The 16,396-nt window shown below is 38.8% G+C and overlaps 1 protein-coding gene across 1 annotated transcript; it reads right to left on the bottom strand.

Moving 5' to 3' along the window:
* Window positions 1–8,063: 8,063 nt before the first annotated feature.
* On the bottom strand, window positions 8,064–13,310 carry LOC129772910 (uncharacterized). Its single transcript, XM_055776440.1, has one exon. It carries the CDS (start codon window positions 13,308–13,310, stop codon window positions 8,064–8,066), a length of 5,247 nt encoding a protein of 1,748 aa, XP_055632415.1.
* Between the last annotated feature and the right edge of the window lie 3,086 nt (window positions 13,311–16,396).

Genomic DNA, 16,396 nt, shown 5'->3' on the forward strand with positions numbered 1-16,396 from the left:
ACTCGGTTGAATCATGCTGTTCTGATAATCTGTTATTATACCTGGATTATTTTAATTCTCTTTAACTCATACGGGTTTCACTAACTTTAATTACTTCCCAAGAATTAACTTAACACAACTAGCTTTTCATTTTGTTTCCATTTTGCTTTCTATTATTACTTTTATTGTTATTAATGTTCTGACCAGGGTTACCATATCTACATAATAATCTGTATTTATACAGATTGTTCAGTTCTTTTTTTAAATAAAAAATCTGTAGTACAGATTTTTCAAAATAACGATCCAATATTAGTTAGGGCTTGAACACAATAATATTTTTTCCCAACTCACCAATTTTATTCATATAGAATTCGAATCAGTCCGCCTGTGAGTCATTTTGGCATTCATGTGTAGCGTGTAATACTGCTTTCTCATGTTCAATCTAAGGCGAAAAGATGCCAAAGTCTGTGTCGTCAGCTAGCTTTACAATAAATGAATATCACTGTTTATCTTTTTCCTACTGAAGCACAGTAGATGCGAATTTTTTACGTGGACACCATCAACATCGACAAATTCATACTAACTATGCCAACCAATGATACTAAAGCTAAGATTAACCTTCAAAGTTTTATATATAAAGATTTTGAAGCATAATCAAGATTTTTCCCACGTACGTATAAAGGCCGTTTTATATTATCCATCACGTAGCGTTAACGGCACGTACCGACACCGGCAGACAAATACATGATGTATTCATATCATCAGGCATAGCAACTTCTCTGTAGGGGCCGGCAGTGCAGACGGAGCGGAGAAATGCTACTGATGATTGAACCGATGTCGTACCGAAGAGCGACGAACACACCCATACCACGAACTTCGACGTTTGATTTGTATGTATGGTGCTACTCGCCCGTGTAGTTCGTGCCCGGCACCGGCAAATTAAGGTAATATTATATTATCAGGCACGTAGCGTAACCGGCACGGCACGTTTCATGCAAGACAGATATTATTGCGTGTGTTTCAAATATGTATGCGTATATACAGCGGAACGGCTCCGGACATACACAGCACGTTTCAGACAAATGCATGAAGGAATTCTCGAAAAGAATATTTTGCCGGTGCCGGGCACGAACTACACGGGCGAGTAGCACCATACATACAAATCAAACGTCGAAGTTCGTGGTATGAGTGCGCTCGTCGCTCTTCGGTACGACATCGATTTAATCACCAGTAGCATTTCTCCGCTCCGTCTGCGCTGCTGGTCCGTACAGAGAAGTTGCTATGCCTGATGATATGAGTACATCATGTATTTGTCTGCCGGTGTCGGTACGTGCCGTTTACGCTACGTGCTGGATAATATAAAACGGCCTTTATTCTTTTCGAGAATTTCTTCATGCATTTGTCTGAAATGTGCTGTGTATGTCCGGAGCCGTTCCGCTATATATACGCATACACATTTCAAACACACGTAATAATATTTGACTTGCATGAAACGTGCCGTGCCGGTTACGCTACGTGCCTGATAATATAATATTACCTTAACTCATCATCACAAGAGAACGGCTGATCAGATTTGAGTCGTCTATATATTGTTATGTCTGTCTCCACTCAAATTAGAATGATAGAATGCTTTGAAGAATATTTTAAAAAAGGAAAATAAAAAAAATTAGCTACGCATATGTACTGCAGTGAAAAATCGAAAAAAATGATCACGCATTTGTTCTACAATGATAAGTTTGTCCGATTGGAATTAATTTTGACGACATTGATATTTATGTTACACCATTTTGTAAATATTAATGGTTTTCCAGGTGGAAAATGAAAATGAATCGCCAAAAAAATTCGGGTAAAGATTGTCCGATTTGAGTTGAGATTCCTTCATAGATCAATGTAACGATGCGAAAAATAGCTTTTCGGAAAATTTTGGAGGAAAAAGGAATAAAATCGGGAAAAAAACTGAGCAATTTGAAACTGCTCTCGAGCTTGGTAATCTGATAGAGTTAATTGCAAATTATAGATTGATATTTATTTTCTATTATAAAATTTCAGACTTTAAAATTCATTCGTGTCTAGTAGTGACAAATGCCAATTTAACGAGCGTTCGCTTTGTGAAGGAACGTGAATGTTCAGAAGTATTCATATCAAAAAATCAATTTTGGGCAGAACAAAGTTATCCAGCTCACCTAGATGAACTTATAAATTTAACCCTTTGCGGTGGTCTTAAATTGCGACATGTATGTAGTACTGGTCGCAATTATTTTTACTTGAAGGAGCAGTGATGTATAACTTTGTAAGATGAGCAAGATTCCTTTATTTTTATAAACTTCTGATAAGTATTTACTAAACAATGTTTTTATGTTTATGATTAAAAAATATTTGCTATAATTCTTTTTCGCGTGATATCTGTCGCATGTATCACCGACATAATTAGTTTGTCGTCTTTCGCCTTTTATCTTTCTGTTTGAACATACAAAACAATGCTCTTTACACCTATACAGTGCCACAATACATGAAGTTTTCCATTAATCCTTTCCCTGAGCACGGATGACAACTTTTGTTTATACTGAGTACCGTTATCTATTATTCATAGTAACACCGTTTTGGTTCGTGAATAAGTTCACAGGACATAAAAATTCAAAATCAAAACCACAGATTTTATTATGGCAACCCTGGTTCTATACTCCAAAATACTTGTACTGAGAACTTACATTGTTAGTTACATTGATAAGTAGTTTCTCTATGTTTATGATTCTCTAAGCAGAACGTTTCATTATTATCTGAATAATACGAAATGAGAATTACGGAATGATGTCAAATTTATCCGGGAGAGAAAGAGAGAGCAGTGTTGCGTACTATATTTTTCAAAGTGATTAGAAAGATATATAGTTTCACTTTTATATTAATCCATCAACGACTAAGCTGTAAAAAATATTTTTTTTAACAAAACCAATGGCCAATAGTGTAATTTTGGTTATTGGCGTTACAGAAACCCCAATCTTCTAGAATTATTTATTTCCACTGTTCAGTTTTCCACAAAAAATGGAAAATCGCCGTACAAAATCATTGGCCAAAACCTATATTTGTCATCCTGTAGGAGGTTAAATCCTATGGTTTTTTTCCTACATCACAATGCGTTTTCTTCTATCAAAGTAGATTTTAGAAAAGTTTACATATATTTGCATTTTATTAGATTTCGTTTTTTGTTTCGCTACTTACGTAATTTTTATTATACTACCATTCCATACCAAACTCATATAGTACTTCTCGGATTTTCGTGAAAATTGGTAGTTTTGTTCCTTATCGCAAAATATTCGATCCGCATTTTTTATTTTTTCATAAGGGTGCCCATTTCCATTTTAAAGTGGTTCAAAAATCAATGTTTTCTCCTTTTTTCCACTTTTTGGTATTAAATTGAAAATGATATTAAATTGAAGTCAATGCGCTAGTCTTCCTCGAAAAAATATTACATTTGCAAAAAATGGAATTCTATTCGCACGAGAATATCGAACGAAAACTAAAAACATGTTAACTTTGAAAAATCATAACTTTGAAACTAGAAAGAACACATCTCAGATTTTTGGATATGTTATGCAAAAAAATCTCAGCTTTCAAGAGAAAATATTTAAAAAAATATAGCATCCTTGGTCCCGAAATCATGTAACCTATGAAAAACAGATACAATCAATAATCACGAAAACGAAATCCATTTTTTTCGCAAGTGTAATATTTTTCAAAAGAAGTATAGCTCGTTGACTTCAATTTGATATATCTGATTCGGCTCAGTGGTTCAAAAGTTAGAATTTTTTGAGAGTAGGAATAGGGGAAAAATTGATATTTCAAACTATCGCTTAACTTTGAAAAATCATAACATAAAAAATAAAAAAAAACACTTCTCTGATTTTGAGATATTTTATGTAAAAAAAATCTCAGCTCTCAAGGAAAAATATGAAAAAATTTAGTATCCTTGGTCCGGAAACCATGTAAGCTATAAAAAAAAACAGATACAATCAATAATTACGAAAACAAAATTCAAACTTTTTGCAAGTGTGATGTTTATCCAGAAAAGACTAGCAATTGGCTTCAATTTGATATGTCGATTATCTGAGTCGGCTTATTGGTTCAAAAGTTATGCGTTTTTTATTAAAGTCATTTTCGGAAAAAATGGGGAAAAGTGATTTTTTGGACCACCCTACAACCAAAATAGGCACCCTAACGAAAAAATAAAAAAAAAATGCGTGTAATAAGGAACAAAACTTCCACTTTTCACAGAAATCCGAGGACCACTGTATCGGTTTGGCATGGAATGGCTGTATACCTTTTTTTTTTTGTAATGAATTTGTCCCCAATCCGCCGACTTGAAGCATTCCAAGTCGGCCGCCGACCCGTCGTCGAAAGCGGCGGTCTCTCGCAAACAAACCTGTGTTCCATCGATTGCCTGGTTAGTTTGAAACATAGGAGATGATCCTTTAGATCCTTTAGATGATCGGATAAATGTACTTCAGGTAATCGTATTTTGAGTGGTAATGGTATTTGGAGGAATGTGACACAACCAATTACGAATTAAATGTCGGAATTCGTGAAATTCCGAAGCCCAACATAAAATTATATCTGAATTGTACAAACAAATTCAAAAGAAAATTTCGAATTTGAAAAATCAGTCATTCAGCAATTCTATGGAAAAATAATCTACTGGAAAAAAACATATGTTTTCATTCAAATGGTATGTTTATTCCTTTTTGATTTTTTTTATTTCGTGCTTGAGGTGCATCATTCTTAATTAGAGTGGTCTGAAAGAATTTTAAACATTTCCTAACTTTTCAAGCGCTTCAGCACGATTTGTCATTGAGTTTGTTTACATCATCATTAAGAACAAGTTAACTATTTTTAATAATAAATAAATTTAATAACAAAATTTGTGCTAAAAATAACATTTTTTTCTATCGGAACGTTCAAAATGCTGCAAAACACATTTGGTGAATCAACTAAATCGAAAACAATCGAGTGTATGAATGGTAAAACGTGTTCAAAGACGACCGAGAAGAGATGAACGATTTGCCACATCAACTTATTCAAATGATGAAAACACCAACAAAATAAAAGGAATGTCGCTCGGAAATCATCATTTAAATTTAAGAGAGCTCCCCCGTGAATTGAATATTTCTCACGAGACCGTTCGTCATATTTTGGTTGATGTTTCGGGCATGATAAAGGTCGCAGCACGACTAGTGCCAAAAATCTCAATTTTCTTCAGAAACTTCATCGAAATCAAGTGGCTGAAGACATGCATGTACGATCAAATTCTGGTTTCACGTTCATCCAACGCATAATTACTGGCGACGAAACATGGGTATGACTTTTTTTCTATTTCCGAAATTCAAACTACCGCTTCGTGGGACCCGTTTTGGCATACAGCTTGTCGCGGCCCAGATGGAAAACCATGAAAAAGCACATCTTGTTTTTTCAAACACTTTATTTATAAACAAAAACTACACACGACTTAACACTAAACATACTTTCAACACATATAAATCGCCAATCCAGGACCTTAATCCGCACCTGGAAACAACGGACAGTGATTTTTTTTACATATAACTACCTATGGTTACTTTCCTCTTGATTGCTCACAGTCTGCAAAGATCGTTATTGTAGCACACCTAATTGTACGACACATGATACTTACCTTTGAGGATAACACAAAAATGACCACATTTTCATATAAACAATAACAAGCGAGTTGTCAAATGATTTTAACGGATGGAAATGAACCCGCTGCACAAAGAGCAATTGTGTTAGATAACTATGGGAGTAGTCGTATAAATAGGGCACGGAATGTTCGGAACAGATCAGTTGCAAATGAACCTTCGATCAGTATAGATCAAGACTTCTGAGATATTCGATCTTAATTCTTCTCAATCATCAGTAGTCAGTCTACTCTCACCCCTACTACTCTGTAACTCTGCTCAGAAACTATCTGGGCGGAGACACAGCGATAATAAGTGTTTCGATGACTGGATTGTTCGTTGGAAGAAGTGTATTGCCTATCCTGAATCATGCCGCAACGGTATGAACCTCGGGCAAATAAAAAAAAAAATTTGCGGGCGTTTGAAAAAAAAAAGATTTTTAGGTCTTTTATGATGATTTAAATTTTTTTAAAGTTGTAAAATTTAAAAATAATATTTTTTATTGGTTCATGCAATAGCGCGTAAAGAGTATAAAGATCTATTCATGTCAAATTTGCAATAAATCTGTTCAGAAGAATTTGAGATATCGTGAAGACCGCGTTTCAAGTTTTATGTCAAGACCATACAAGATTAGAAACCGCATCACTAAAATAGCTATAACTCGGTAAATAATTTTTCGAAAATGCAAAATCTTCAGAAGCACGAAGAAACAAGAATTCGATATTTTTCAAATTTCTAGACTCAGAATACCCCCATAAATCTCATTATTACTATTTCACCATCAGAATTGTGAGAAAAAGATTCGTGGAAATTAATGTTATTATGTTGGATCGGAAGAATCTCGTATTTAGCTCTAGCTAGTGGTTTATGGATTGGTTTTATAATCTAAGGAACTGGAGTTCCCTAGATGCTTGCTATGAAGGCAAGACTTTTCGCTCGTCCTCTCTCGAGCGCTTCGTGATTAATCTAGGGAACTTTTTCCCTAGATGTCGGCAATTGAGGCCTGAGAATCACGGTTTAAATTTATTAAAGCCAGGGATCTATTTCCCTGGACTTGGTTGGTCTCTTATGGGCTAAGCCCCTTTGCGTGAACAAATCCCGGCTAGGGCAGCCACAAAACTTCAACCTCTTCCGGCTCCAGTGCGGTCCGGTGAAGCGAAGCAAATGGTCCGCTTTTCGGATTGGGATTTGTTCCTTTTGGTTATACCTTTTATAGCGTGGCGCCTGGTTGCCAACGCTTGGGTGTATCCGGATTCTGATGCGTGACGCCTGGTTGTCAACGCTTGGTGGATTTTCGGATCACGAATTGAACTTTGAACTACGAACTTTGATTTTGAACTAACGAATTAGACTTCTGATTTGAACTGTTTGATTTGAACTGTTTGATTTGAATTTTGAAATGGACTCAACAATTGGACTGTTTTCCTAGGCCAGAATCCCCAGTATATATACCCAAGAATTCATTCCTAGGCGTTAAAACTATAAAGGAGAGAAGAGATCTCTCTTTCCTTCTCAGACAACCGAGCCCATATCGATTGTCTGCCTGCTATTTCCCTACATGTTATTACTACCCGCTTATCTCTGCGGACCTTTGTCGCTCTCGCTAGAGGGGTACAATTTAGAAAGTTTATTACTCATCGTCGGCTTAAAATGTTATTTTTGTTTATAGCCCTTCGTATATTCGATAATGGGCGAGGCCAGGCTTATTACCAGCAATAATCTTTCGCCTGGTGCCTTGTTGTCTTTGTGTATTCCAGGCGCCTTATCTGTCTATGCTGCCTGCTCACGGTCTCAAATGAACACGTGATTTCCTATCTTGTATGCCTGCGCTACACTATGAGTAATACGATCTATTCAGAGGATCGTGCGGGTCACAGATTTGTTTATTTATTTGTCCCTACTTTCTGGTGCGTCATGCACCGCTTGTCTGAAGCTATACAAAAGGAAAAGAAAAATAAGAAAGGGATGAATCACATGGCCGTATCTGGTGATTCATTGGGCTATAAATTTTCTATGCGCTCGTTTGCACTTCAATAACATTATTTTGTTTATTGGCCGGCCTTGCTATCTAAATTGGGTCCGTAACATTCCGGCCCTGATAAATCTACTTGTTCGATTTATAAAATTCCTGAACGGACCCTATGCTACCTGTGTTACTTATATCTCTATTTGTTTACATGTTTTCGGAGCATCATTTATTTTACATTCATCCTTATATTCTAACAGAGTTTAAAAACACTTTTAAATTTCAATTCTTCGGCACGTTGCCTGGTTCCAAAGGATGTCCTCTTCAATGCTTGGTCCATGGATCATACATCTTAGCTCTGACGCGAGCTTACATCAGTTGGCTGCATCTTTCGGATATTGGTGCTCTGGTAGCGAGCACTGACGTCTTCTTCCTGATTAGTTGATGGCTGGATCATTTCCCTTGATAATGTCCAGTACTGCAATTTTAACTGCCGGTCGTTTCAGGACACCTTTCGCGGTTTGGATCTTTGCTTGGCGAACTTGCCCGTCGCTCGCCACAAACGTTTCGATGACTCGTCCTTTAAGCCATTTTCCTGGTGGTGCGTCGTCGTCCGTGATTAAGACGATGTCGTTGACTTTGATCGGTTCTACTTTCTGCGTATTTTTATTACGCTTTAACAGAGTTGGTAAGTACTCCTTCTTCCATCGGTTCCAAAACAACTTGGAATAATGTTGAATGCGTCTCCATTGCGCTGTGTCATACTGACTGGTCGTTGGTGCATACGGTGGGGCATACTCTCCTGCTCTTCCTATTAACGCGTGGAATGGCGTCAACACTTCATCGTCGATGCAGGAGACTGGTATGTGTGTCAACGGTCGAGAGTTGACTAAAAATTCCGCTTGGATGAATGCAGCTTGCAACGTTGCTGCTGATGGCTTGCTCCTACCCCAAACTTTCAGGATCTCTGCTAGTGCTACTTTGACGTTTCTTATTAATCTCTCCCAAGCGCCTCCAAAATGTGGTGCTGAAGGTGGGTTGAATCTCCACTGGATTTCCATTTTTGCTGCTTCATTTTTGCCCATCTTCTCGTTGATTTCATTGACTAGCGACTTTAACTCTCGCTCTGCTCCAACGAAGTTCGTTCCGTTGTCGCTGTAGATACTGGTGACCTTTCCTCTTCGGTTCTGGAAGTTCCTTAACACGACCATGAACGCATCAGTACTGAGATTTTCTGCCATCTCAATATGTACTGCTCTTGTTGAGAGACAGGTGAATATGACGCCCCATCTCTTCTCGAGCGATCTCTTTACCGCTACTTCGAAAGGTCCGAAGTAATCTACTCCGCAGTTTGTAAATGGAGGTATATGCGCTTCTGTGCGGAAATGTGGTAAATCTGCCATCATCGGCTCTACCGGAGTTGCACGTCGTATTTTGCACCTATTGCAATTCTTCTTGACGTTTGCTAATACTGTTCTTATATGCAGTATCCAATACTTCTGCCGTAATGCTGCTATGACGATGTTTTCGCCGTGGTGGAAATATCTTTCGTGTGTTGCTTTCACGATCAAATATGTATATGGATGCTTTTGTGGGAGCAATATTGGCGTTCTTGTAGTCCATGGTACTGACATGGCTTTCTTCAAACGTCCTCCACTTCTCATTACCCCTGCCTCGTCTAGGAAGGGTGCGTAACTGACCAATGGTCCTGACGATATTGTTCCGCCATTGAATAAAGTTTCCATCTCTGTTGGAAATGCTTCCCATTGCATCTTTCTATAGAGCACGTTCTCAGCTCTTTGGTAGTCCTTGTACTCAATGTCTGGAATATATCCACGACGTAATCTTTCCTTTGTCCTGTTTAATACACAAAGGTTCTTCACCAATTTCCACCAATCTGAGTATTCCTTGTACTTATCGATGAAACTAAGTTTGCTTAGTTCTTCGTGAACTAGCACTGTTTCTCTCAACTCTTCGTCTGTTTCCTTCTCTTCAATGGAAGGCCATGACGATTCTGAGAGCTTTAGGAAATCAGGTCCCTCAAACCATTGTGATTTTCCTAGCTTTTCCTTTGTGCCTTCATCGGCTGGATTTTCATCTGTTGGCACCCATCGCCATTCATTTTTCCTGTTATCTTCCAGGATTTCACCTACTCGATGCATCACAAATACGCTTCTTCGTTTTGGACTCTTGATCCATGACAATACGGTCTGTGAATCACTCCAAAATGTTTTGCTGACGATTTTCAACCTCGTTTCATCTATTATCGTTTTGGTTAATCGGCTTCCTAACACGGCCGCTTGTAGCTCTAGGCGTGGTATGCTCAATGGTTTGACTGGTGCTACTCTAGACTTTGCTGATAGAAGTCTTACGTGTGGTGTGTTTCCAGATATACTTCTTACGTACACACATGCACAAAATGCTTTCTCAGAAGCATCTACAAAGGTGTGTAGTTCTACTTCACCTGTTCTTTCTTCGAGGATGTATCTTGGTATCGTTACGCTATCAGCAGATTCAATAATTTCTAACCAGTGTTGCCAGTCTGACTGCAACTTCTCGGGAATTTCGTCATCCCAATCTATATTTTCTATGTGCAGCCTTTGCATGAGGATTCTTCCATGCACAGTTATATTTGAGATGAGTCCAAGTGGATCGTAGACACTCATCACGAAAGCTAGTACCTCTCTCTTTGTTGGTAAACGTAGCATTTGTGTAACATCACTTCCTAGCTTGTCTAATTTGATTTGATAGCCGAGTGTGTCAGACGTGGTGTTCCAATATACACCAAGTACCTTTTCTGTCATTGAATCCTTTTCTTCGAACATTTTGATTCCGGAAATTTGTACACGTTCCGAGGGTAAACTTTGCAGAAGTTCTCTGCTGTTTGACACAAAGTTTCTGATGTGGAAACCCGCGTGATCGTGAATTTTCATAACATGTAGTACTATCTCTGCTGCCTTATCAAGCTCTTCGAAACTATCCAAATAATCGTCGACGTAGTGTTGCTTGATGATTGCTTCAGTCGCCACTGGACAATATTTTCTGAATTTTTCTGCGTTGTGGTTTTTAACCGCTTGTGCACATGACGGTGAACAGGTTGATCCGAATGTCATCACCTGCATTACGTATACATCAGGTTTCTTACTGCTATCACAATCTCTCCATAAGAATCTCTGAGCGTGTTGATCTTCAGCTCGGATTCGTACTTGGTGGAACATCTCTTTGATGTCTCCACATACAGCAATTGCTCCTTCTCGGAATCTTACTAAAACACCGAACAATGACGTAGTAGCATCCGGCCCTGATAACAGTTCCGTGTTGAACGATACACCTTGTGTCTTTGCCGCCGCATCGAAAACCAACCTTGGTTTAGGTGGCAACTTATTTTTGTTGTGCACAATAAAGTGTGGAAGATAATACACTCTTGATATCGGCTTCATAATTTCTTCCTCTGACAGTTTGCGGATGTAGCCTTTCTTCTCGTAATCCGCAAATGTTTCTATTGCCCATTTTTTCAACTCTGGGTCTTTTTTTAACGTTCTCTCACTCGTTGTCAGCCTCTTTGCTGCATTGTTGTAGCTATTTGGAAATTTCGTTTCCTCATCTTTCCATAGAAGTCCAACTTCGTATCTACCATCCTTGTATTTCATAGTACTTCTTAGAATTTGTTCAGCCTTTTCTTCTTCAGCTGATTTTGGTAGATTCTTGACTACCTTAACGCCGAAGTCTTCGGTGGAGAAATATTTCTGCAAAGCCTTGTTCATTTCATCTTCTTGCTGAATGACCATGATGTGTCCGCCTTGCACATTGGACGATATGTTGCCGAACATGAACCATCCAAGTTTGGTTCGTAGCGCTGTGGGCTCGTTCGGTTTTCTCATTCGCCTTTCGAATGGAATTAACAAGTGACTGTGACTCAGTCCAATTAATATCGTCGGGCGTATACTGCTGTAACTGCTCAACGGCAGATTCTTGAGGTATGGATACCTTTTCTCCATCACCTCCTTGTTGAAGCTTTGCTCTGGGAGTTGGAGATTCTTTATCGTTCTCACTCCTTTCATGACGTATTCTTTTTCATTGTTGCCGTTGATTCGTACCTGAACTCTACGGCTGTTTTGTTCGTTTCTCGTGACGTTCTGCGTCCACTTTAGCATTAACGGATCAATTCTTCCGTTGAGCCCTAACTTGTTCGCAATCTCCTCGTCTATTAGAGAGAGTGATGACCCCGCATCCAAGAAAGCGAACGTGTTGATGATTTTGTCATTATTTTTCAACGTCACAGGAACTATTTGGTAGAATACGTTGGATTTTGTTAGTTGTTGGTGATTGTGTATCTCACCATCTGCTTGTGTATCTGGACTATGCTGTCCTTCCGACTGATTTGAATCACTTGATTCTCTCTCATGAGATTTATGAATTAATGGATGATGTTTGAACTTACATCCATTAATTCCACATTGTTTTGCTCTTTTGCAGTCTCGCATCATATGGTTTGTAAATGCGAGACAGCTCAAGCATACCTTTGCCTTAAAGGCTAATTCATTTCGCTTTTCAGGCTTCATAGCCTTAAATCTGGTGCATTCGAGGAGTTTGTGGTTTCCCCGACATGCTTCACAATTGCGTTTTATTATTGTCGATCTATTTTCCTGATGCGTATTTACGTTAAATCGACGCTCAGGCCTCGTGTCTCGCGGCTGCGATCTGTTAATTTCTCGCGGCTGCGGTCTGCTTGTTTCTCGCGGCTGCGGCCTGCTGGTGCCATTCAGCAGTCTATTGGTTCTCGAATGAGGCTTCAGCCACTCATTGAGATCAGCTAAAGTCTTTGCCCCGTCGTACATTTCTTCAGTCCACTTCACCTGTAGACCGTAGGGCATTTTCCTTATGATCTCTTCCACCAATCGGTGGTCAATCAGGAATTCTTCTCTATCCATAAGAGAAACATTACAGACGAGATTATCCAGTGCTTCGGATATCTCGGTAATCAAATTCCGACTCTCCCTTTTGATATTGGTGAGTTCGGCTAGTAGTTCTTTATAGACTAGTTCGGGTCTTCCGAAATTATCTTCTAGTCTATCAATTATTTGGTCCATATTATTTGGATCCATCATTAACTGTCGGACGCTCCTCTCTGCGTTCCCGTACAGCACTGTTTGCAGGCGATTCAAATTTTCAAGCCTGTTAAATTGACCTTGTTTTGTGGTCTCATCAAAGGCCTTTTTAAATTTCGGCCATTCTCTGGCCGCACCTCCATATTTTGGCAAGCTCATGAGTGCTTGTCGCTTTAGGTAGACAGTCCATTCTGGCTCTGCCTCCTGATTTTGACCTTCGATGCTGTCATTATTGTGTGCTGAACTTGTACCTGGTTCAGCTTCGAATCTCGTTGTCCTCATGGACTTTACCAGAGCCTCCATTGCTGCTCTGTTCTCTTGCAAAATTTCTTGCAAGCTGTCTCCGGAAACTGATTGTCTGACTTTGACTTTCAGTTCCATCATTTCCCTTTCTGTGCTCATGCACTTAGGGCATACCCACCTTTCATCTTTCTTGGGTAGGTATGTGAGTCCCACACATGAAATGTGGAACCACCGATCGCATTCATCGCATGCGACCATGTCCTCTTTCTTGTCTTTGTCCGTACACAGACGGCAGTGCCCATTAGGGTTGGCTTTATATGCATATGTAGCCATTTTAATTAACGTGATTCCTTCTTGAATACACGTGAGTTCAATTCAGATCTTTTTTGAGTGCTTAAATTTTCAAGTCTTATCTCTTTCTTATAAACGTGATTCCCTTTTGAATGCACGTGTGTTCAAATCAATTTCTATGAGTGCTTGAGTTCCAAGTCTTATCTCCTCTTACAACGTGATTCCCGTTTGAATACACGTGAGTTCAATTTCACTCTCTGGCGCGAGAGTTCAAATTTCAATTCTTGACTTCTTAGTCTTTTCAAAAAGGCGTGATTCTGAGCCTCCCGATTTACTCCTCTTGCGCGAGGGATCGTGGTTCTTGTCTTGGCGAAGGTGTGAGTTTTAAATCTCCTCTCTGGAGCCACCAATATATAATCTAAGGAACTGGAGTTCCCTAGATGCTTGCTATGAAGGCAAGACTTTTCGCTCGTCCTCTCTCGAGCGCTTCGTGATTAATCTAGGGAACTTTTTCCCTAGATGTCGGCAATTGAGGCCTGAGAATCACGGTTTAAATTTATTAAAGCCAGGGATCTATTTCCCTGGACTTGGTTGGTCTCTTATGGGCTAAGCCCCTTTGCGTGAACAAATCCCGGCTAGGGCAGCCACAAAACTTCAACCTCTTCCGGCTCCAGTGCGGTCCGGTGAAGCGAAGCAAATGGTCCGCTTTTCGGATTGGGATTTGTTCCTTTTGGTTATACCTTTTATAGCGTGGCGCCTGGTTGCCAACGCTTGGGTGTATCCGGATTCTGATGCGTGACGCCTGGTTGTCAACGCTTGGTGGATTTTCGGATCACGAATTGAACTTTGAACTACGAACTTTGATTTTGAACTAACGAATTAGACTTCTGATTTGAACTGTTTGATTTGAATTTTGAAATGGACTCAACAATTGGACTGTTTTCCTAGGCCAGAATCCCCAGTATATATACCCAAGAATTCATTCCTAGGCGTTAAAACTATAAAGGAGAGAAGAGATCTCTCTTTCCTTCTCAGACAACCGAGCCCATATCGATTGTCTGCCTGCTATTTCCCTACATGTTATTACTACCCGCTTATCTCTGCGGACCTTTGTCGCTCTCGCTAGAGGGGTACAATTTAGAAAGTTTATTACTCATCGTCGGCTTAAAATGTTATTTTTGTTTATAGCCCTTCGTATATTCGATAATGGGCGAGGCCAGGCTTATTACCAGCAATAATCTTTCGCCTGGTGCCTTGTTGTCTTTGTGTATTCCAGGCGCCTTATCTGTCTATGCTGCCTGCTCACGGTCTCAAATGAACACGTGATTTCCTATCTTGTATGCCTGCGCTACACTATGAGTAATACGATCTATTCAGAGGATCGTGCGGGTCACAGATTTGTTTATTTATTTGTCCCTACTTTCTGGTGCGTCATGCACCGCTTGTCTGAAGCTATACAAAAGGAAAAGAAAAATAAGAAAGGGATGAATCACATGGCCGTATCTGGTGATTCATTGGGCTATAAATTTTCTATGCGCTCGTTTGCACTTCAATAACATTATTTTGTTTATTGGCCGGCCTTGCTATCTAAATTGGGTCCGTAACAGGTTTGTTACTGAAGGATATGTAATTTCTCGACCAGATATGGTGACCATTTTTATGACCATTTGCGCAATCTGTAGGTATAAAAAGCGACAGAATGTATGGTTCTATGCCTTTTTTTAAATACGATTTGATGTTTGAGAGTTGTCTCACTAGAAATATCAATTCCATTTCCCACGAGTTATTTGCGTAAAAAATAAAAAATGAAATGCGTGGATAAAATCCAAAGAAACTTTTGCTATGTTGAAGCTGTAAGAATATTATTTTTCGTATAAAATGCCGGAACAAATGAATCATGTTTGGAATGTATAGGTCTTATTGTGTTGTAAATGCGGTAACTCCCTCAGTTTAATATTAGGTTGTAATTGTGAAAGTAATCCATTATTTGTGGGTGAAATTCAAAATCTTTTTAATATGCTTTGGACTGTCCGATTTGTGTCAAACATGCATCGTTTAGTTGGAAATTTTGTTGCCATTCTAAAGGAAGCTTCATCATGCATCTCTCATAGAAGTCTATTACAACCTTCTCTTGATCCCAATTTCTCATCACTCAGGAAGTTTCGCAATGCGAGAAAAGTTGGTGAACGCTTGGTGTAAAATCCGGTGGATTCATTAAAATTCATTAAAACACCTCAATCAAGCTCCCGGAGTTTTTTGGGCTTGAGTTTTTCTGATGGAACACAACACCTCCTCTAACTGGAGGTTTCTGATCAATCCTAGCTTCAAACGGTTCATTATTGACTATAGAGATCTTAATTTAATGTATTGTAAGTTTTAAAAAAAATAAATAAATGATTAAAAATTTGAAAAAAATAATTAAACTTAAAAAAATTAATTGCACGTATTTTGCTGTTACAGTATCGGCACCATTAACAACATTCACAGTTTCAGCAACCTGGTTTGCATTTTCGCCTTCATAAAAGAATAAGTGTTAGTACTTTTTCCCCAACCTAATAAGATATAAATAAGATGAATTGTGATTTTAGGCGGTGAAGGCCGAACATATAAATGCTAATTACATTGTGAATGCCGTTATCAGCTTAACGCAATCTATATGGTCGTTTCAAACATGCATGCTAACTTCATTCGCCTTCATTCACAGAAAAATACAGCGTCATCGATATGTGAATGGGAATGACGAGACATTTTTTTTGCAGTGCACAAATTTATTTGGCGTAACGTAAAAATGTTCAATTGAAGGATCGAATGCCCAATTATTCGTGTCGCATTACAGGTCTGTCCAATTAGAGGCGACTCCCTGAATATGGATTTATTTCCTATCGTTTTCTTGAATTGTGAATCGTGTTCTCCAAGCTAACGAGTGATGCATCTACTTGAATCTGGGTTGTGCTGAAATAAAGATAGAGGAATGTACTCTCTGAGTTTTAAGTCTCTATAATTCAAAACTATGCACCTGAACCTGAAATAAATAAGAATATCCGTTTATAAGAAAAAACGCTGTTTTGTTAAAAAAAATGAGTGACTTGGGAAAATGTTCCTTGGAAAATTTTATCCGCTGCATATTA

Source organism: Toxorhynchites rutilus, chromosome 3 (genome assembly GCF_029784135.1).
Source record: "Toxorhynchites rutilus septentrionalis strain SRP chromosome 3, ASM2978413v1, whole genome shotgun sequence".
Taxonomy (NCBI): domain Eukaryota; kingdom Metazoa; phylum Arthropoda; class Insecta; order Diptera; family Culicidae; genus Toxorhynchites; species Toxorhynchites rutilus.